Raw genomic sequence first — 24,841 nt, 5'->3', positions numbered from 1 at the left:
GTAAACCGTGAGACGAATTTATTAAGCCTAATTAATCTATCATTAGCAAATATTTACTATAGCACCACATTGTCAAATCATAGAGCAATTAGGCTTAAAAGATTCGTCTTGCAAATTAGTCGTAATATGTGTAATTAGTTATTTTTTTAGCCTATATTTAATACTTCATGTAGGTGTTCAGACGGAGTGTAAAATTTTTGTGTGGGGAACTAAACAGGGCCCTAAAAAGAGGGAGTATAAAATAAGTTGTATGGCATTTAATATCGATTCTCACTTCTTTTTCTCTCATATCATATCTTATACATGATATCATACAATATTTGAATAAGATATATATATCCCAAACGTCACGAAGATATATCAACTTTATTCTCATCCACATTAGTAAAATGAATATACTAAATATGATGAGATGCCTCGTTAATTGACATGGTTCGTACCTAGCTCCTTCTCAACTGGAGTTCATGAATCATGACATTAAATAACATACATACCATGTAAGGTAAAAATTAAGGCGACACTACAACTGATACAGAGAGAAGTAAGACTTAAGCCTCAGCGTGAGATTTAACTTCAGCACGAAGACTCCACCAAATAGCATAAACATTACACTAGGTGAACAATTTTTTAGTTGTGTACTTAAATGACATGAATAAGATAGACTCTGGTTCGTGGTGTATGCATTAAGGCTGTGTTCGGGAGGACTCCTCCACGGTACGAAAAACGAAATACGTATTATTGCATAATTAATTAAATATTAAACTAATTTCTTTTTGAAAAATGTATTAATATGATTTTTTTAAAACAACTTTCACATAGAATTTTTTTTGCAAAAAAATACATCGTTTAGCAGTTTGAAAAAAGCGTACGCACAGAAAACGAGAGATGTGAGTTGGGAAAACTAGGGGAAAGAACACAACCTAAGGCTGCGTCCGTGAGCAAGGGTTGGGAACCCTCCCTCCCATGCACGCACAACGAAGCGACTGTTTAATGCATGATTAATTAATTATTAGCTAAAAAACTTGAAAAATTAATTAATATGGTTTTTTAAAGCAACTTATGTATAGAAAATTTTTACAAAACGCATCGTTTAGCAGTTTAGAAAACGTGCACTCGAAAAATGAGGGGTGAGTTGGAAAAGTTGGGGAAAGAACCCAACCTAAGACTGTCCCTGAGAGGTGTGCTTTTTTTAATGAAAACCAATAAGAAACCGTGAAATTTTAAGGTTCACCTTTTCGATGAAGGACAAGTAGATTTCGATGGTTCAACTTTTCGATTGAGTGCTAGATTCTGACCCCTAGCAGTACAACATTTTAGACCAAACTTCAACAGATTTTTTATTAAATTTCGGTCAGACTTTACCCTTTTATATTTGAATTTTCCAAAACCATTCAAAATTTTGTTGTAATTTGGTGTTCTTTTATAATAAAGATAAAGTTAGGGCACATAAAACATGAAAACCATTAATTAACATATGATTAATTGAAATTGATTTATTTAATATTTTAAAATAGCTTATAAATAGAAAGTTTTGCATGAAACGTACCGATAAGTAGTTTGAAAAACGTGCTAACGTAAATCAAGATAAAATTTATGTCTTAATCAGAAAATAACATCACTGAACCTCAAATTTTCACGGTTTTCGATCGGCTCTCTTAGAAAACGTGAACCCCCACCGCGCCCCTACTGCGAACAACCGCATCGCTTGGGATTACTGCTGAAGCGTGAGGGCGAAGCACTGAGCCAATGACAGGCTGCATGCCACCACCACGGTGCCTGTGAGCCACCAGCTACACAACTAGTGCAGGTGCTCGACCACACAGCTAAGCTAAGCTTGTGCATCGCAGGCAGCTGCCCTGCCATCGAAGCAAGGACCCATCTATACAGTCTACCTGGCTCAACTAGCTAACTAGCTAGGCTTGTGCATTGCAAGGCCACACCAGTCACACAGCCACAGTCACACCAAGCAGCAGGATGCGAGGAAGAGAAAATCGCCTGCATCACACTCACACGGATCGTTTCGCGCCCGGAGATCTTGACGCGATCTACCACCGTTGCGTCCGAAAGCGACGGTGGATGGACAGTCACTGAGGCATCTGCAGTTTCTGCACAGACACAATTCATTGCACTCGATCGGAACAGCTACTCGACCTGAGCTTGATGGGTGGGAAAAAACGATGATTTTTCCTGGAGTGATGTGTGATCCCTGATTCACAGATAGGGAAAGAAAATAAAGATGTTTCCTCTTCAACATTTTCTCCTGATTTGATCCTCTCTGACCTCACTAACGCCATCACGTTGGCACATAGACAGCTTGACTGATTACTACTGTTTCCATTCCAAAATACTATAAGCACTTGAAGTATTTTAAATTTGAGCATAAATATAAGCGCTTTTAGTAATATTTAGAGTACTATTTATCCTATCAATCATCTAGCATTTGAATTTCTTTTCATCATACCCTAATTCTCTGCTAAACAAAACTATGGAGGGAGTATTGTGGCTTCAGTATGTACTATGTAATTTAATTTAATATTTTGACAAGCACTTTTCTATCGACAAATTTTGAAACACATACTGTACGATGTTATCCAAGCATGCAACAGGACAAATATTACCATATGGCAATCCATTCACCATAACATGACAAATTCAAAGATTACCCAGTTGTAGCAACGAGTGCACACCTTCCAGTGGTTGTGAGAGAGCAGAGCACCATGGTAGCCTGATTTATTAGCTCGGTCCCGGAGGAGCGTTGAATCAAATCTGGACGTACCTGGCTAAAGATTTCCCCCTTTACGAGCACTATGTACGCATCATCATCGATGTGGTCGCGCGCGGCGCGCCGAATTGCGTTTCAGGCCCAGGACAGCGAAGGGGGCGGATAGTATAGTACCTACCCTAATCACACGCATGAAAACTGTACGCCGGTCTCACGCTGACCTAGTAGTGCTTAGGGCAGGCTGCGCCAACAGCGCTAATGCAGACGCATACAGTCACATTCTGGAATCATGTGAACCAACAATGTTCCAGTGATCATATATCTTGAATCATACATTGTGAATCTTCTCTCGTTACAGAAATCGCAAAAGGAATATCTCTTTACCTCTCAGTATTGTATAATTTCTATCGTTCACCCTAAAAAAGAATAGGTTCCAACTCAAGTTTTATGTGAAAGCTTTCACCACTCTGCTGTGCTTGGGGTCACATTTGCTTATCAGAATTTTCTATTGCAATCACGCACGTGCATTGATGCAACGTTTTGTCTATGTAGAGCGCATCACATAGGAAAAAACGACGCATAGGAAAAAGGTCACCCGAGTTTTGTATTGAGCTAGGATTCTAGGCATTTCATTCAGCTCAGCTGTCGTAAGACTTGCTTCCAAGTTCCAACCAGCGACTGAAACCGACCCGGTTGGCATTATCGTCATGGCTGCAGCCGAGAGCCGATGGAGCTAAGCGAAAACAGATAATTGACGTCGACTACACAGTCCCTTTGCACAAGAAAACAATTGCATGTTGCATGCTACGACAGCAGCAAATTGCAAGTATCGCAACAAAAGACAGCAGCAAATTGTAAATATACTAGCAATACATACAAGAACAGCTAAAGACAACACAAAAGTGCGGTTTCAGGGGGAGAAAAGAATTGGTTTCAAAAGGGAGCAGCAAATTGATTCTGACGTGGGAAGACATCGACATATTAGGCCTACTAGATCTTCGTCTGGGCTACGAGCCTACCAATCATATGATTTGCTTACCTGTAGAAGTCTAGACGAGTTGATCCACATTTCTAAGCTTAACAAATCGTTCACCAGGGTCAACAAATCTACAGAGTAAAAGACAGCGAAGGCGGTATCAAGATCCAATTATACTGTACTTGAATAGCCTGCAAAACCAAATCATTCATCTTATATCCAGCTGGAGATACTGTTCGACTCAGGCTATCAAAGGCACCTGACATTGTCCGGGCTGAGAAATAATGCTAGGGCATAGTAAGTAGAAAGATTGAAAGCCTCCCCTGTCTCTCCATTGCTTCAATTACATGTGGCTTGGTAGTCAGGCACTCTTCAGAAATTGAGAGTGGTGAGCAATGTGATCATCAATGAATGTAGCAATAAAAAAGTAGGAGTGGTCGTATCCAGGTTGCATGCGGAGAGTCAAAGGAGCTCCCACAGCCTTGCACGCCTCCTCAAAGTTGCGAGGTAGAAGCTGCTTTGCCAGAAATTTGTCATCCTCTCCCTGCTCAAGTTCACAAACCAGTGTAGAAAATAAGATATCTTACAGATGATGACTTCCTTTTTGCTTCATTTCATTGGAGTAGTTTAAGAAAACCATGTTAACAACCTAACACAAATTAGAAAATTTTGCAAACAGATGCACACTGGGGGGTATGAATGATAGCGAAAGGTCCTGAAAACTTATCAAAAATCAAGCCAATGCCTACTTATATTACGGTCCTGTACTTTCACCTTGTTCAATCAACACCTAATGATGCGTTATTCAATCTATTCAAACTGTTTTGTTGACATGACGAGGCAACAACTCACAATCCATGAGATATAATCTTTGTACAGTTATTGTGCCAACCTGGTGGAAAAAGGATGCTACGCTGATGGAACAGAAAGTATGTCAGATACAGCGATACTGCGTGAACATATGATAGACTCCTAACAAATCTAACTGTATTAAACGGTAGATGTTTACCACTTGAGGAGCTAACAGTTACACACCACAGAACTAAAATAGTTGCAACACGCCATGATGCAGTGCAAAAGAATTGGTTTCAGACTCTCATATACTAGCACACATAAAATTGATAAATGCCTCCCTCTTATGAGTTATGATTAACCATCACTTGCTCATCATCGAAGGGGGAGACCAATTGAAGGTCAGAGGTAATTGTTCAACTTCAAATTACTGTTTATGCCTCCTACAAGTACTTGAATGACAATTGGCGATTAGTCCTATATGCAATAACTATATGCCAAAAAAAAAAGTGGGTTAGCCATGTTCCAAAAACAGAATAAAAGAATGCTGGACCAATAATAAATGCAGGAGGCAGACCTGATTCAATTCATTGCCACGTCATACCTGGTCAATCAGAATAGGAGTTGAAATTTTGTTGCACTTCTTGATCAGGCAGGTTGCATCATATTCCTGCAGTTAGGTACAACAATGTGTGAGGGAGAGCGAGGCCACGAGGGTGAGGTGAAGGACTGAGCAAGAGAGAGATTTTGTCTCTACAGAGGAATTACCTTCCAATCTGATTTAGCTGGGCCCAAATAGTTTGAGAATGCTTTCTGACCCCAAGGGCAGTTGATTGGATTGACAACCGGAGAGAATGCAGACACCGACTGAAGAGAGACGACACAATAAAGCCAAGTGAGACGCAATGTGAAATGCCATAGTTGTCAATAACTGGGGAGATTTCTAAATTGTAGATTAACTTGAAAACACTTCATAGGTAGGACTTACTAGATGTGGATGTCTTAACAATGGCATAAAAAATGTACCTTGTATTTATCAGTGTTCTTTAAGTAGATTGTTAGTGCACCGTGCCCTCCCATTGAGTGCCCAAAAATAGATGCCCGTGAAGTGTTCAGCTGTTCAAAGTTGTCACTTAAAACTTTTGGAAGCTCCTTCACAACATAGTCATACATGCGCCAATTTTTCCACTTTTCATTTGTTGCATTCAAATAGAATCCAGCACCTACTCATTGATGGTTAAAATAGAAACAGTAAGCACATCCAACTATATTCACAGAAAGGAAAGTCCATTATCATGCTAAATGATTTCATTCATTGAATTCAAACAAAATCCAACATATACTTGACAATAGTTAAAATAGAAACAATGAGCACATACAACCATATTCAGATAGGAAAGTGCATTGTGAACATGCTAAATGGATTTTATTTGTGGTATTCAAATAAAATCCAGCACTTATAATATTTTAAAACAGAAACACATCCAACCATATTCACAGACAGGAAAGCCCATTATTAACATGCTAGATAGAACTTCAAATGGTGCTCATATATTCTTCCAAAACGAACAGAATGTTCTACGAGAGAAAACCAGAGCCTCAAATTGCATTAAAACTACTGTCATTTCCAACTAGAAAAAACACTTGGCATAACTTCTTTACATACTCAAAACAGAAATCATATCAAGACTAAACATCATATATTCAATTATGCATCATCAAGATCATACATATCCACGCAATATTTCTAATTGGATTCCCCTCGAAAAAAATATTTCTAATTGGATCTATTAAATCCATAACTGCTATAATTTAGGAGCATCATATATCAGCCATGACATTGAGTCTCAGAGGATGATATAAACACATCTTTGCTATGACAGTCGCGCTATTTTCTGGTTAAGTTCAGCCCATATTCAGATGCATTAATGTAAAATGGAAATGAACAATCCTAGCACAGTACAGGGTGATTAAACTATTGTTTCCTCAGTGACTCATGCCACTCAACATCATCGTGCAAACACTATGTCTTTGAGCATGAAAGTGGAGTTTACCACCAATATATCTTGCAATCAAACAGACCATCATTTCACTATGCAACACAAATATTATGTCATAACAAGCTCATATGAAAATAGGCATACTAATAGAATTCAGACATGCATGTAAAGCTAATACTGATTTGGGTAGTTTTTGGTCCAGGGATGAGCTCTTGTCCAAGTATTTGGTTTGAGCTAGTGCTGGACGAGATGTTCCAAGTTACCAAATATTCAAGAAGGATCCAGGACAATGTGGTCCTATGTGTGTGTGTGCGTGTGTTTTTTTTTGACAGAATGAGCGATGAAATTGGATCACTGGCCACTTCCAAGCAAAGTGACCATCATCCTTGTGCAAGGCATGAAGGGCTAGGACAGCAACTTGTTAGTGATATACCCTAGACGCAATCGCATCGATGACGTATGACATGCCATGTTCATGTTGGGGATAAGATATCCTTGTTATAATTGGATTACATTGCCAGGAGATGGCTTGGCCTCTTTTAAGGCATTTTAAGCGATCCTACATGCAACACAAGGGACAACACCCAAGCGAACGCTAGTGAGAGGATAATCACACTTCCGTATCAAAATCCCAAAATATTTTTTAAAAAATATTATATGCCCACTGCTATCTCTTGAGTAGGCCTGTATTAAATACTAATTCCATGCTAGCATTGTCAGTTGACTAGCTAAAGCATGGTATTGGGGCCACGCAACATCCCTTGCTTAAATAGCAAAGACTTCAAAAAAAATGCTTTTGGAATAACTACTAATTTTCTATAAGTTGGCTCTCATCAATTCAGGAATATGATGCAACTTTAAAGGAGAAACAAACTTTGATGATGTTTGGTTCAACAGAAGATAAAATTAATGTAATTTGCTAATGTTTACTAAAGAATTGTAGTCGAATACATTACACTGCTTGGTTGAGAGAATTGATATGGCATACCAGTTATGATCTGAGGCAAAGTCTGAGAAACTTGGATTTAGACAGATCTATTACCCAAACAATTCAATTCAGACAAAACAGATCTATCAGGAAAGCTACAGGAAAACGAGAAAAGGGATAGATACCAACAACCCACAAAAACAGCTATTGTTGCAGTGACAGTTCGATCAAGAAATTCTAGAAAGAGACAACCATAAAATACACCATCAAGAGTACATCGGGGGCAAGAAAGAAACCAATCCATGGCTGCAACACTGAGTTCGCCATCGATTTGTGTCTGTATGACAGCTCAGCCTAAGCATTGCCTCCCAGATCCAGACCATTAAGTGCATTAACTTTTGCGCTGTCACGCATGGGGGAGCCAGGAAACACTTGGAGAGAGCGATGGAGATGGAGAGTAATCGATCACTTAGACATAAGGGTAGGGTTGCAAAGAATAGGACAATGGTGGGATCAAGAGGAAGGAATGATGAAATCTTGGGATCATGAAGCCACACCTAATTATCCTTGTCATTGCAGGGATGAAATGTTGACCGTTTTGAGAGTTGAGAGACCTGTAGTTGATGGACCACAATCAGACCAAGGCAAATAGTTCAGGAGACAAATGTGGAGATTTTCCCCTAATTTGTGGGAACATACATTTGAGTTCCAAATTTAACCTCAAGTTTTTAATTGAAAATATATTATAACCTTGATAATCAGGTTTTACTTGAAAATAAAATGCAAGTATTCTTAGAGTCCAACAGTGTTACATGTATAGGGATACTTTAAAAAATAGGATTTGGGGGATACTTCTAATATATATTAAATTTATTCATTTACAAAACTTAATTACAATGGTCATAATCTTATCAATCCCCATGCAGCAAAAGAACTACTAACCTGGCAATCAAAATCAGTAAGTTTCATGCACAGAACATTGTGTACAAAAATCTCACTGTCAGCCTATCTACTCATGCCGAAGAGAGTCCGCCATATCTACTCATTCCTTATGTTAGCTGCATCTACATTGCATAAAGTCAACTTTATGTAGAGCACATTATGTCACACTAACCTCATGCCACCGTACCTACTTTTCCTTTATGTTAGCTGCATCCACATTGCATAAGGTCAACGTTATGTAGTAAATAATAAGTCACCATTAGAGTCACCAACTGACTACACTATATGAACAGGACAAATCGCGAAGTGAATCCACCATATAAATGTAGCACAAATTCAGTCAAACACTAGCCTCATGAGTCATGACACACTCATGCTATGTTGCTATTCGATAGATTAAATTTCAGATTATAGTTCAGAATACCAGGCTGATAGAAAGGCAAAATCTATATTTCATAAATAGCATATAACAAGGCTACATGCATTATTTCACGTGGGCAACGCGAGCAATAGCATGGGCATCTACAAAAAACACATCATTTCACAGGCTACATCGTTTCACTGCTTTACGGCGTGAGATGTTGAACAAAGAAAATTGCAGCTTCAACATCTCACGCCGCATTGTAATGGGTCATCTGGTATGGTACGTTCAGTTGCCCATTTTGGCATTGGAGCATCACTAATATTTCAGCGTGCTAGAAAGTCCGATCATTCAGACAATGGCAACCTTCCTGGCAAGAGGGGAAAGCACCTCGCTCTAGAGTACCCGCGAACCGGTGAACCTTTCATAGATACACGCGCTAGAGCTTGCATTGCCTAGTCCATGTAGCCTTATTATCTACTATCTAGAAATATGGATTTTTCTGTTGACCCGATATTGTGAACTCTAATGTGAAATTTAATCAATCACTTAGACGTTTGGCATGAGTTCAATCCGCCCATCCAGATTTCGACCACTCCAACATCAAGGCCTTCCATCGACTAAAGCTCCGGTAGAGACAAAACTCATTGAAAATTTTGGCCCCTAGTTCCCGAGGAATCTCTCGACCTTTGAGCATATGATGAGGAAAACACAGGTGATAAATGATGTGTTAGTAAACAGATATACATGTGGCAATTTTCATTCGCTACTTTGTTGTTTACTCGATGTGGAGCACCGCAAGCCATTCCCGCGGTGAAGCTCAGTTAGCAAACACACTTCACCAATGTAAATGCGCTAGTGGGGATTGAATTGAAATTGAAGCATAACCTTCAAGTGCAGTAGTTGGGATTTAAAGGTAGAAGATGAAAGGTTTGGCAAGCCGATAGCAAGAGAGTATGCAAAGCTCAACTCTAGTTGGATCCCAAGGCAGGTGCAAATCTTGACATTGCTCATGGTTGAAATGTTGTCCAAGATTGCATAAGAATACCTTGATTGTGTTGTATTGTCCAAACTACTTCCATTCAGAGAGCAAACCAAACTGCACTTGCTAAATAAAAATGTGTGTCCAAGTGAGGTAGTACTAAGCCTAAGAACTAGTCTGTGATTTCCTTCAATAGATGTTTTTATTTCCCAGCAATCTTCAAAGCATAAAGCATGCAGCAAAATAGCAGCTGCATGACAAGCATTACATGAACAAATAGCTTGCATTATCGTAACAAGGTTCACGAAGAACTAAAAAAGGGAACACTGACATTTGAAAAAAGTAAAATATAGGTGTCAAGTACAAATTTTTGGATAAAAGGAAGCACTATTTTATACAGAAATACCAATTTAGAGTTCAGAAACCAGAATGAAACTCTCAAGCAAGAAACCAAGACAATGTTTTCCTCAAAAGAAAACACTAGTTTTGGGAAGGAATCAAAATACAAATTAAATTGTTATATGCATGAAATTGACTTTTCCATTTATCGAGCACCAAAATTCAGAAAAGCAATTATAGATACCAAACTTTGTTTCCAAATCAAAATAAAATTGATGAAAATGATACATATTTTGTTGTAATACAACAAACAAGATAAAAGCTTTAGAAAAATAGATTTGTGAAACACGATAAAACACTAGAACAGTCTGGACCTACCAAATATAAGTGTTAAATATGAAATTAAGATGTTTTCAACAAAACAAAACACTATATTTCAAAAAATATATATTAGAGGATAGCAAGTTAAAGTCAAGAATCCAATGAGAAATGTCGGGCAAGAAGCCATGAGAATCTTATTTTGGGTACTACGAATCAAAATAACAAATTAAATTGTTAAAAACAAAATTGGGTTTCTTTATTTCAATAAATGGGAATACCAAATTTCAGAAAACCAATTATAAGTACCAAATTGAAAAGCTTTAGACAATGTTTTTCTCCATAAACAAAAACATGATTCTGAAAAACCAAATAAAAACTCTTGGAAAACCCATTAGAATTAGAGGTACAAAGTGAAAGCTTTAGACTCCACGAATAGAAGCGTTAAAACATTAAAAACGAGAATACTAACGAAGGACACAAAACGAAACATCAAACTCCAAAAATCTAATAGTAAGTACAATGATAAAAGATTTAGAATCCGAGTAGAAGCACCATGCATGAAACAAAGAGAATGTTCCATTGATAAAAGGAAACAACATCAAATTCCAAAATTCAAGTTCAAGCTAAAGACTTCAGAATATAAATGGAAGCATGAAACCAAGGCAATATTTTTTTTTAGATAAAAGCATAGACCATCTTGTAGAAAATCAATAGTAAGTACCAAGTAAAAGAACTAAAAACTAAATACAAATGTCCTACGGGGAAACCAAAATAATGTATTTATAAAAACAAACACCAAATTTAGGAAAACCAATTATAAATACTACATTTAAAAGCTTCAGAGAAGTTTTTCTCCATAATAAGGAACACGATTTGAAAAACAACTAGAAACATTCTTTTTGGAAAACAAAACTTCTAGAAAACAAATTAAAATCAGAAGTAGCAAGTCATAGCTTTTAGAATCCACGAATAGAAGCGTCAAAGAACTAAAAATGAGAATACATCTTTGATATAAGCAAAAACCACATTTCACAAAACCAAAATTAGAACCAAATTGAAGATGTAGAAGGATAAGCATGGTATTTACAAAAAAATAAACCAAAAGGATGTGAAAAAACAAACAAGAAACTTCTTTTTGCAAAATAATACAACTTTTAGAAAACCAACTAGAATTAGAAGTACCAAGTGAAAGCTTCAGAATACACGAATAAAAGCGTCAAATTATTAAAAAGATAATAGTTTTTAATACAAACACCCACATTTCAAAAAACAAAGGATAAGCCAACAAAATTCATACAACGGAAACACAAAACTGCAAAAATCCAAAAGTAAGTACAGTGATAGAAGATTTAGAATCCTAGAAGATAACCAAGAGAATGTTTTTTTCATAAAAGGGACTTCCAAATTCCAAAAAAAAAAAACAAATTATAAGTTCAAGCTAAAAGCTTTTAGAATCCAAATAGATGCATGAACCCAAGGCAATGTTAAAAAAAGGATAAACCACCTTTAAGAAAACCAATAGTAAGTACCAAGTTAAAGATTTAGATTATAAATACAAATGCAAGTCGGCGACAAAAACAATGCTTTCTTTTTTTACAAAAGCAAACATCAAATTTAGGAAAACCATTTAGAACGTTTTCTCCATAAAAGGAAAACACGATTTTGAGAAATTAACTACAATCATTTTATTTGCAAAATAAAACAACTTTCAGAAAAACCAATTAGAATTAGAAGTACACATGAAAGCTTTAGAATCCAAGAATAGAAGCGGCAAAGCACTAAGTTTTTTATAGAACCAAGCACGACATTTAAAAACCAAAAAAGAACATAAGGATCTAGAACAATCATGATGGTACTGACAAGGAAGGAAACAAAAGAAGTTCATTAAACAAAACCCCAGACTCCATAAACGCAATAATAAGTATGATGTTAAAAGATTTAGAATCCTAGTAGAAGCACCAAGCACGAAACCAAGAGATTGTTTTTATCGATAAAGGGAACATCAAATTTCTAAACATAGATAATAAGTATAAGCTAAAAGCTATAGAATCAAAACAAGAGCAAGAAACCAAAGCAATGTTTCCTTTCAATAAATTGATAGACCACCTTTAAGAAAACCAACAATAAGTAGCCTAAGAATCCAAATACAAATGCCAAGGAACCCAAAACAATGTATTTTTGTGAAAGCAAACAACATGTTCAGCAAAAGCAATAATTGGTACCAAATTGAAAAGATCTAGAGAACATTTTTCTCCATAAAAGAAACAATTTTATATAACTTTTGGAAACTTCTGCAAAACGAAACAACTTTTGGAAAACCAATTAGACTTGGAAGAACAAAGTGAAAGCTTCAGAATCCATGACTTGAAGTCTCAAAACAATAAAAACGACAGTACTTCTGCAATAGAGACAAACACCACATTGGACAAAACAAAAATAAGTACCAAATTGAAAATTTTGAAAAATCATAATGGCAATGACAAGAATGAAAACAAAAAGATCATAGAATCAAACATCAAACCGCATAAATTCAACAATTGAGTATCGTGTCAAAAGATTTAGAATTCCAAAAGTACCAAGCACGAAACCAGGAGAACGTTTTTTTTTTCAATAGAAGGTACACCAAATTCAAGAAAAAGCAAATTATGTGTTCAATCTAAAAGCTTTAGATCCCAAACAGAAGCAAGAAACCAAGGTAATGTTTTTTTTTTTGCATAAAATGATAGACCGTCTTTTGGAAAACCGATAGTAAGACCAAGTTCAAGATTAAGAATCCAAATACAAATGTCAAACAGGGAAACCAAAATATTTTTTTGTTGCAAAAGCAAACACAAACTTGGGAAAACAAATTATAAGTACCTAATTGAAAAGCTTTAGAGAATCTTTTTTCTCCATACAAGGGAACACGATTTTGAAAAAAGAACTATAAACATTCTTTTTTTGCAAAACAGAAGAACTTCTGAAAATCCTATTAGAATGAGTAGTACCATGAGAAAGCTTTACAATCCACAAATTGAAGCGCCAAAGCATTGAAAACGAGAATACTTTTTTATAGAAAACCAAACTAAGAATCAAGATGGCATTGACGAAAGAAAACGAAACACCAAACTCCATAACTCCAACAGTAAGTACCGTGAAAAAAAATTACCAAAATGTTTTTTGATAAAAGTAAACACCAAATTTCAAATAACAAGGAATTATTAAGTTCAAGCTCAGAAGCATTAGTATCCAAATAAAAGCATGAAACCAAGGCAATGCTTTTCTTATAAAATGATAGGCCATCTTTTAGAAAACAAAGAGTATGTACCATGTTAAAGATTTAGAAACAATTATGTTCTTCAAAGAAAATCAAACACCAAATTCAGGAAAAGTACAAAATTGAAAAGCTTTTACATATATTTTCTCCTTTTAAGGAAACAAGACTTACAAAAACTAACTACAAACTTTTTTTACAAAGCAAAATAACTTCTAAATCTACAAATTGGGAGCCAAAGCATTAAAAAACAGAGTATTTTTAATAGAAAGCAATAACCATATTTCACAAAACCAAAACAAGTACGCAATTGAAGATCTACAATGTGATGGCAATGAAAAAGGAAAAACGATTTTGAAGAACAAACTAGAAGCATTTTTCCGGAAAAAAAAATTAAACTACTAGCGAGTAACCAATGAGAATTAGAAGTACCAAGTGAAAGCTTTTGAATCCACGAATAGAAGCGCCAAAGGATTAAAAAGGAGAATACTTAAGTAAAGCTTTAGAATACAACTAGAAGCATCAAGTAGGAAAACAAGAAAATGGAACACCAACCACCATGTAACCAAGAAAAAAATCATTATAATTAGAAATTTACCAAGTAAAGCTTTAGAATACAACTAGAAGCGTTAAGTAGGAAAACAAGAGAATGAAACACCAACCACCATGTAACCAAGAAAAAAATCATTATAGAATCCAATTAGAAAACAAGTAAGATAAAAGCTTTAGAACAATAGATTTGTGAAGCAAGATAAAGGTTAAATATGAAACAGAAGATGTTTTCAATAAAACAAAACACTATTTAAAAAAACAATTAGAGAATACCAAGTTAAAGTTAAGAATCCATTAAGAAATGTCAAGCGAGAAGCCATGAGAATCTTTTTTGGGTAATACGAATCAAAATAACAAATTAAATTATTACAAACAAAATTGGGCTTCTTTATTTCAATAAATGGGAACACCAAAATTTAGAAAACCAATTATAAGTACCAAATTGAAAAGCTTTAGATAATGTTTTTCTCCATAAAGAGAAACATGATTCTGAAAAACGAAATAGAAACATATTTTTGCAAAATGAAACAACTGTTGAAAAACCAATTAGAGTTGAGGTACAAAGTGAAAGCTTTAGAATCCACGAATAGAAGTGTTAAAACAAAACGAAACATCAAACTCCAAAAATCTAATAGTAAGTTTGATGATGAAAGATATAGAATCCGAGTAGAAGCACCATGCATGAAACAAAGAGAATGTTTTATTGATGAAGGGAAACAACATCAAATTCCAAAATATGAATTATAAGTTGAAACTAAAACTTCAGAATTTAAATGGAAGCATGAAACCAAGGCAATACTTTTTTTTACATCAAAGCATAGAAAACCCAATAGTACGTACTACCTCCGTCCCAAAATAAGTGCAGCCTTGAGTTTCCGCGCTCAACTTTGATCGTCCGTCTTATTTGAAATTTTTTTATAATTAGCATTTTTGTTGTTATGAGATAATAAAACATGAATAGTACTTTACTCGTGACTTATGTTTTTAATTTTTTTAAAAAAAAATTCAAATAAGACGAACGGTCAAAGTTGGACGCGGAAAATTATGGCTGCACTTATTTTGGGACGGAGGTAGTACCAAGTAAAGGAATTAAAATCTAAATACAAATGTCATACAACGAAACCAAAATAATGCCTTTACAACAACAAACACCAAATTGAAAAGCTTTAGAGAACATTTTTCTCCATAGTAAGAAACATGATTTTAAAAACTAGAAACCTTTTTTTAAAAAAAAAACAGAACTACTTCTAGAAAACAAATTAGATTCAGAAGTAGCAAGTAATAGCTTTTAAAATCCACGAATAGAAGCGTCAAAGAACTAAAAGTGAGAATACTTTTTTGATAGAAGCAAACACCACATTTCACAAAACCTAAGTTAGAACCAAATTGAAGATGTAGAAGGATCAAAATGCTATTTACAAGAAAGAAACCAAAAGGAGGTCAAAACACAAAACACCTACGGCATAAAACCAATAACGAGATTTACAATCCCAGAAGAAGCACCAAGCATAAAAACAAAGAGTGTTTTTTCGATAAAAGGTAACAAGTTCCAAAAAATGAATTATAAGTTCAAGCTAAAAGCTTTAGAAAAAAAATAGAAGAACGAAACCAAGGCAATATATATTTTCACGATAAAAAATAGACCACCTTTTAGAAAACTAATAGCAAGTACCGAGTTGATTTAGAGTTAATACAAATGCAAGCAGGGCAACCAAAATAATGTTTTTTTATAAAAGCAAATAAATTATTAGTACCAAATTGAAAAGCTTTGGAGAATGTGTTTCTGCATAAAAGAAAACACGATTTTGAAAACCAAACTAGAATTTATTTTTTTTGCAAAATAGTACAAGTTTTCGAATACCAATTAGAATTAGAAGTACCAAGTATAAGCTTTAGAATCCAAGAATAAAAGAGTCGAAGCATTAAAAAGAGAATAGTTTTTAATACAAACACCCACATTTCACAAAACAAAAGGGTAAGCCAAAAAAACTAATACAACTGAACACAAAACTCCATAAATCTAAAAGTAAGTACCGTGATAGAAGATTTCCATAAAAGGGACCTCAAAATCCAAAAAAAAAAACAAATTATAAGTTCAACCTAAAAGCTTTTAGAATCCAAATAGATGCATGAACCCAAGGCAATGTAAAAAAATAAAGGATAAACCACCTTTAAGAAAACCAATAGTAAGTACCAAGTTAAAGATTTAGATTATAAATACAAATGCAAGTCGGCGACAAAAACAATGTTTTCTATTTTTACAAAAGCAAACATCAAATTTAGGAAAACCATTTAGAATGTTTTCTCCATAAAAGGAAAAAACGATTTTTATAGAAAACCAAACTAAGAATCAAGATGGCATTGACGAAAGAAAACGAAACAACGAACTCCATAACTCCAATAGTAAGTACCGTGATAAAAAAAATAAAATTATCAAAATGTTTTTTGATAAAAGGAAACACCAAATTTCAAATAACAAGGAATTTTAAGTTCAAGCTCAGAAGCATTAGAATCCAAATAAAAGCATGAAACCAAGGCAATGCTTTTCTTATAAAATGATAGGCCATCTTTTAGAAAACAAAGAGTATGTACCAAGTTAAAGATTTAGAACCAAATATGCTCCTCAAAGAAAAGCAAACACCAAATTCAGGAAAAGTACAAAATTGAAAAGCTTTTACATATTTTTTTTCTCCATATAAGGAAACAAGACTTTGAAAAACTAACTACAAACTTTTTTTACAAAGCAAAATAACTTCTGATCTACAAATTAAGAGCCAAAGCGTTAAAAAATAGAGTATTTTTAATAGAAAGCAATAACCATATTTCACGAAACCAAAACAAATACCCAATTCAAGATCCACAACAAGATGGCGATGAAAAGGAAAAACAATTTTGAAGAACAAACTAGAAACATATTTTCGCAAAAAAAGTGTACTATAGAGTAACCAATGAGAATTAGAAGTACAAAGTGAAAGCTTTTGAATCCACGAACAGAAGCGCCAAAGCATTAAAAAGGAGAATACTTTTCGACATGAACAAACACCACATTTCATAAAACAAAAATAAAAATGCACCACCTTTCAAAAAACAAATAGTAAGTACCAACTTAAAGATTTGAAATAGAATTGTCAAGCACAACAAGAGAATGTTTTTTTCAACGCAAGGGAACACCAATTTACGGAAAACCAAAAGTAAGTGCCAAGGTAAAGATTTAGAATCCACATAGAAGTGTCAATCAAGAAACTAAGAGATCCACATAGAAGTGTCAATCAAGAAACAAGAGAATGTCTTCCAGGTAAAATAAAACACCAATAAAAATATATACAATCCAAGAAGCGCAAAGCACAAAACCAAGAGAATGTTTTTTCGATAAAAGGTAATTTTAAATTCCAAAAAAAAATTAAATATAAGTTCAAGCTAAAACCAAGATAATGTTTTTCTGCATGAAAGATAACACGTTTGAAAAAACGAACAAGAGAATTTTTTTTTTTGCGAAATAATACAACTTTAAGAAAACCAATTAGAATTAGAAGTACCAATTGAAAGCTTTAGAATTCAAGAATAAAAGCGTCGAAGCATTAAAAAGAGGATAGTTTTTAATACAAACACCCACATTTCACAAAACAAAAGGTTAAGCCGAAAAATATCATACAATTGAGCCCAAAACTCCAAATTCCAAAAGTACCGTGGTAGAAGATTTCCGTACAAGGGACCTCAAAATCCAAAAAAAAAAAACAAATTATAAGTTCAAGCTAGAAGCTTTTGGAATCCAAATAGAAGCATGAACCCAAGGCAATGTTTTTTTAAAAAAAAGGGATAAACCACCTTTAAGAAAAATCAATAGCAAGTACCAAGTTTAAGATTTAGAATCCAAATACAAATGCAACTTGGCAACAAAATTTTTTTTTACAAAAGCAAACATCAAATTTAGGAAAACCATTTAGAATGTTTCCAACATAAAAGGAAAACACGATTTTGAGAAATGAACTACAATTATCTTATTTGCTAAATAAAACAGCTTTCAAAAAAAACAAATAGAATTAGAAGTACACATGAAAGCTTTAGAATCCAAGAATAGAATCGTCAAAGCACCGAAAACGAGAATACTTTTTGATAGAACCAAGTACCACATTTAAAAACCAAAAAGGAACAAATTAAAGATCTAGAACAATCACGATGGTACTGACAAGGAAGGAACCAAAAAAGTTCATTAAACAATACACCAAACTCCATAAACCCAATAATAAGTATGATGTCAAAAGATATATATCCTGGAAGAAGCACCAAGCACGAAACCAAGATATTGTTCTTCATCAATAAAGGAACATCAAATTCCAAAAAAGAACAAATTATAAGTCTAAACTAAAAGCTATAGAATCAGAATAGAGCAAGAAACCAAAGCAATGTTTCCTTGCAATAAATTGATAGACTACCTTTAAGAAACCAACAGCAAGTAGCTTAAGAATCCAAATACAAATGCCAAGGAAACCAAAATAATGTATTTTTGTAAAAGCAAACAACATATTCAGGAAAAGCGATAATAGGTGCCAAATTGAAAAGATTTATAGAACATTTTTCTCCATAGAAGGAAACACGATTTTAAGAAAACTAGAAAAAATTCTGATTTGCAAAACGAAACAACTTTTGGAAAACCAATTAGAGCTCGAACTTGAGAAACAACAAATAGAAGTGTCAAAGCATTAAAAACGAGAATACTTTTGCGACAGAAACAAACACAACATTTGACAAAACAAAAGTAAGTACCAAATTGAAAATTTAGAAAAACCAAAATGACAATGACAAGAATGAAAACAAAACGATCATAGAAAGGAACATCAAATCGCATAAATTCAACAATGAGTATCGTGTCAAAAGATTTAGAATTCCAGAAGTACCAAGCATGAAACCAAGAAAATGTTTTTCTTTTTTTTTCAATAGAAGGTACACCAAATTCTAGAAAAAACGAATTGTATGTTCAAGCTAAAAGCTTTAGATCCCAAATAGAAGCAAGAAACCAAGGTAATGTTTTTACTTTTGGATAAAACAAGACACAATCTTTCGGAAAACCAATAGTAAGACTAAGTTCAAGATTAAGAACCCAAATACAAATGTCAAACAGGGAAACCAAAATAATTTCTTCTTGCAAAAGCAAACATAAACTAAGGAGAACTAATTATAAGTACCAAATTGAAAAGCTTTAGAGAATCTTTTTTCTCAATACAAGGTAACACGATTTTGAAAAAAGAACTAGAACATTCTTCTTTGCAAAACAGAAGAACTTATGAAAATCCTATTAGAATTAGAAGTGCAACGAAAAAGCTTAACAATCCACAAAGCGCCAAAGCATTTAAAACGAGAATATTGTTTTACTAGAAAACAAACATCGTATTTTACAAAAACCAAAATAAGGAAAATTTGAAGATGTAGAAGAATCAAGATGGCATTGACAAGAAATTAAATTAAACACCAAACTCCATAACTCCAATAATAAGTATTGTGATAAAAATATCAAAATATCAAAATATTTTTTGATAAAAGGCAACACCCAATTCCAAATAACAAGGAATTATAAGGTCAAGCTCAAAAGCATTACAATCCAAAAAAAAGCATGAAACCAAGGCAATGCTTTTCTTATAAAATGATAGGCCACCTCTTAGAAAACAAAGAGTGTGTACCAAGTTAAAGATTTGGAACTAATTATGTTCTTAAAAGAAAAGCAAACACCAAATTCAGGAAAAGTACAAGATTGAAAAGCTTTACATTGTTTTTCTCCATAGAAGGAAACATGACTTTGAAGAACTACCTACAAACATTTTTTACAAAGCAAAATAACTTCTGAATCTACAAATAGAGAGCCAAAGCATTAAAAATAGAGTATTTTTAATAGAAAGCAAAAAACCATATTTTCGCAAGGCGATGAAAAGGAAAAACGATTTTGAAGAACGAACTAGAAACATTTTTTCACAAAAAAAAACTACTAGCAAGTAACCAATGAGAATTAGAAGTAAAGTGAAAACTTTAGAATCCATGAATAGATGCGCCAAAGCATTAAAAAGGAGTATACTTTCTAGATAGAAACAAACACCACATTTCATAAAACCAAAATAAAAATACACCACCTTTTAGAAAACAAATAGTAAGTACCAACTTCAAGATTTGAAATAGAATTGTCAAGCACAACAACAAAAGAATGTTTTTACGACGCAAGGGAACACCAACTAACAGAAAACCAAAAGTAAGTGCCAAGGTAAAGATTTAGAATCCACATAGAAGTGTCAATCAAGAATCTAAGAGAATTTCTCTTAGTTAAAATAGAACACCAAACTTAGAAACGAATCAGAAATACCATATAAGATTTTTTTTTTTTTGATAAAAGGAAACACCAAATTTTGGAATCCGTAAGTACCAAACATAATAGTTAAATTTATAGTAAATGTAAAGCACGAAGAACTCAACAGAGATATTTATTCGGTAAACAGCCACCAAATTACCCAAAGCCAAATAAAATAAACTTGTGATAAAAGGAAACACCATCTTGTGGAAAATAGATTGGTACCAAGCAAGTTTTAGAATCCAAATAAAGGTGTCAAATGCTAAATCAATAAATGCTTTTGTGACAAAGGATGAAATCCAAAAGTAAGTGCCTAAGTAAAGATTTAGAATCCAAATGTAAGTGACAATCAAGAAACGAGAATGTTTTTTAGGTGAAAAACAAATTAGACAACCAAATCAAAGTGTCTCGAACAAAATTGGTTTTCTTTCTTTCAATTAAAGGAAACAACTACTTTCAGAAAACCAATTGTAAGTACCAACATAGAGCTCTACAAACAAAATGAAAGTATCAACATGAAAACTATATGTTCCGTTTATAAAACAAACCAAATTTATTTTTTAAAAAATAGAATAAGAAATCAAAACTTTTGAATATAATCAATTCAACAAATGGGAATACCAAATTTTAGGGAAAAAAATATAAGTACCAATATAAAGTTTTAGAATCCAAATAACATCATCGAGCATGAAAACAAGATATGTCGTTTAAAAAATAAGAATTACTAAAGTAAAGCTTTAGAATACAACTATAAGCGTTAAGCAGGAAAACAAGAAAATGGAACACCACCACCATGTAACCAAGAAAAAAAATCATTAAGCGTTGCCAAGAGATGTTTTTACAAGATGAATCCAATTTATTGCGAAACCGATCACAAATGCCAACTTGAAGCTCTAGATAGAAATGTCAATCAAGAAGCCAAGAAAATGTTCTTTAACACGAATCACTATTTTTTGATAAAAATCATAATAGCAAATTAAAGTGTCACACATAAAATTGGGTTTCTTTGTTTTAATAAAAGGGAACATCCTGTTTCAAAAAAAATTATAAGTATACCAAACAAAAATAGAAATGTCAACCATGAAACAAGTAGATTCTTTTATGAAATGAACCCCAATTTTTGCAAAACAAATGATAAATACCAAATTAAAGCTTCAGGTTACAAATAGAAGCATCAAGCAAGAAGCATAAATAAAAAGGAATCACCAATTTTAGAAGAACAAATTAGAAGTAGCAAACTGAACGAGTAGAATCCAAATAAAAGTATCAAATACAATATCGTTTTTTTAAAGGAAGTTTAACACTATTTTTCAAACAACCAATTAGAGAGCATCAAATCAAAGTTTAGAATTCAAACAGAATTGTCAACCAAGAAACCAAGAAACGTTTTTTCAATAAAAAGGAACACCAGTTTTGGAGAGCAAATCAGAACACTTAATTAGTGTCACACACTAGACTGAATTGTTTTGTTTAGATAAAAAAAGGAGCATCAAATTTCATAATACCAATTATATGTATCAAACATATGTTTCAGATTCCAAATGAAAGGGTTATGCATGAAACCAAGAGATATTTTATAAAAAGAACCCCTATGTTTGGACCAATCAGAAATACCAAAGTTTAGTATTCGAATACAAAACAAAATAATGTTTTATCAGTAAAAGGGAACATCACTTTCAGACAACCAATTTAGTAACCGAAATATGTGTGAAATACAAAATCAGGAAATGTTTTGCGATAAAGGAGAACATTAATTTTTGGAAAGCCAAGAGAACGTTTATTCCAGTCAAAGAAAACCATTTTTTCAGAAAACCAATCATAAATACCAAATTTGCTGGTCATTTTTACACGTTACATTTCCATTCGTAATAATGTAAAGGCTATCAGAAATGATAAAAAGAAATACAAGACATTTATTTTTTAGGGGAATATGTCCAACAATATTCCGTATCATATTAATTGTTTACTAGAATAATGCATTATTTATGTTTATAGATTTTCAGCAGAGCATACTGCTGTACATGACCATTATGTGTATAGATTTTCAGCAGAGCATACTACTGCACATAACCAGCAATGAATAACAAAAAAATGGACGGTTTGCTAGGCATATCTTACAGATTTAGGACAACAGATGAATGTTTTCTAGGACATGAATCATCTAAACAAAGCCAACAAAGAGATAGTCCATTGTTTATGGCAAAGAAAGGCCATGCAACATGTTGTTATATGGTATAGAATGCGAAGAGCACAACAATTGAATATTGTAGATTAAATCCTTACCAACACCAAAATCCCAACTGTCTGCCTCTCCCTCTATATTAAGCCCACCTGCATGAAGAAAGGAACAGAGCAATAAGAGAAGGAACTGAACTGAATTGGCAAATATGAAAAGGATAATAGCTGCTCAAATCACATTAGAGCATACACAAATTATTTGTGAGTACAAAGGAGGTGTCAGAACTTTACAATCAAAGCAAAATGTTACCAAAGCTATTCCTAACTCCAAACCAGGTAGACTGAACCGACATTTATATATATAGAACCACATCCAAAGCAAGAAAGAAATAATTCATAGATAGATGTCCTTGCCAAGAGGGGGATCTTTTTTTCCCTTGCCATTAAAGTTGATAACATCAACTGACACATTAAATCCAACTAAATATCTACAATGGATGCGATGTATCCAAGCTCCATAAACCAGAAGCACTGAGTGTTGGACTGCTGGTACATGGCTACATAAAGGTTATTTAACCTCCTTTAGGAATAACATTGTCAAATATTTATTATGTACAGCAGAACTACTAAAGTACAACAATCATCGTAGAAGACAATATAAATGCTTCCATGTAGTAGAAAACATCTCCAGTACAAACATAAATCAGCACGATACAATAAGTCATGGATACACAGATAGGCACACGCTCACACATACAAACAAAATAGATCACAAAAATAAAAGACAATAAACTGCAGCAAAGTACTAAAGAATTGTAATGCTTAGCATATGGTCAAGGGCAACAGGGAAATCATATTGCGTGAGTGGCATAATATCATGATCATCACATGTCAAAACACTGCTGCAGTGACAGACCCAACCACGTGATTTACTACTGATTGTTTTGCATCATGTATGATCACATGCTGTGAAGCCATCTACATAGGAATCAGTGTTCAGAAAACATTAGTCTAACCCTAAACAATAAATAAAGAACACAAGAATGGTTATGCAATGCCGCCATGGAGACTCCCTGCTCCCTACAGTAGCGATCCTGCTGTGTAAAATACAATGCACATGAGTGCATCAGTATACTCTGATCCCTTTCGCTGTATTAATTGACAGTGAGCAAACTAAATGAAACCTAGCAGCAGCCATCTGATAAAACAAACAGCAGTTAGCTTGTGACCCTAAAATCCTTATCAATGGTACTCAATGGTTTATGCGCCGCCTCCATGGAGGCTCTGAATCCCTACTGTGTAAAATACAATGCACAATGAATGCATCAATATACTCTGGTCCCTTTCGGCTTTCCTAATAGACAATGAGCGAATTCGAAGAAACATAGCAGCAGCATTGATACAAACTAACAGCAATCTGATACAAAATCTCTCTCAAGGGGTCCTCCAGTAGCTCAAAGCGTAATCCAGCAAATTCTCGCCAAACAATCAAAATTCCCCCCAAACAAGTCTCCTGAATTCCACTCCGGAACGCATAAACCCTAGAAATTGTACGCGACGGGAGGGGGATCAGGTCTCACATACGTGGGGAGGTGTCGGGGGCGACGAGGGCGATGCCGTGGGCGGCGGCGGCGCGCTGCGCGCCGGCCTTGGTGACGAAGTTCTCGTCGTTGCACGTGAGGCCGGAGAGCCAGTACAGCACCTGCGCACAACCACGCGGTAGCATGCGAAACCCCTCATCAGATCTCGAGGCGGAGGAGGAGACGAGGCGGAGGAGCACTTACGGGGAGGTCGGATGCCGGCGACGGCGGGAGGAAGACGGAGAAGGTCATGGGGCAGCCGAGCGTGGCGCTGTGGTGGCGGAAGCGGAGGTTGTGGCCGCCGAACATTTTGGTCCTGCTCATCTGCTCCAGCGCCGCGACGGGTGGGGGAGAGGGCGCCGCCGCCGCCATCACGCCGATCCGCGCGCTCGCCTTCGCCGGAGCGGGAGGAAGGGGAGGGGGAGAGCAGTGTGGAAGTGGAAGTGGAGGAGGGGACGAGGAGTGGTGGCCTTGGTGGGGTTTGGGACCGAAGAGGTTTCGAGAAGAAGGGTGGGGTGGTTGCCTGCGCGGCTGCGCCTGGGCCTTGTTGGGTGGGTGGCGGTGTAGATGGGCTCTTATAGGAG

At 34.8% G+C, this 24,841-nt stretch overlaps 1 protein-coding gene across 2 annotated transcripts; it reads right to left on the bottom strand.

The window, feature by feature from the left end:
• Positions 1 to 3,858: 3,858 nt before the first annotated feature.
• Positions 3,859 to 24,702, bottom strand: LOC4326513 (S-formylglutathione hydrolase). 2 transcript variants are annotated; one of them, XM_026022465.2, is made up of 7 exons: positions 24,462 to 24,702; positions 24,262 to 24,379; positions 22,783 to 22,830; positions 5,517 to 5,713; positions 5,259 to 5,357; positions 5,068 to 5,160; positions 3,859 to 4,242 (listed from the first exon to the last, which is right to left on the bottom strand). In XM_026022465.2, exons 1-6 carry the CDS (start codon positions 24,627 to 24,629, stop codon positions 5,089 to 5,091), a joined length of 702 nt encoding a protein of 233 aa, XP_025878250.1. In that variant the 5' UTR covers positions 24,630 to 24,702; the 3' UTR covers positions 3,859 to 4,242; positions 5,068 to 5,088. The 2 variants fall into 2 exon arrangements, with proteins under 2 accessions (XP_025878250.1, XP_015621309.1); XM_015765823.3 differs by having other exon boundaries at positions 5,095 to 5,160.
• Positions 24,703 to 24,841: the final 139 nt, after the last annotated feature.

This window comes from Oryza sativa, chromosome 1 (genome assembly GCF_034140825.1).
Source record: "Oryza sativa Japonica Group chromosome 1, ASM3414082v1".
NCBI lineage: Eukaryota > Viridiplantae > Streptophyta > Magnoliopsida > Poales > Poaceae > Oryza > Oryza sativa.
This window is presented reverse-complemented; position numbering and strand designations above follow the sequence as displayed.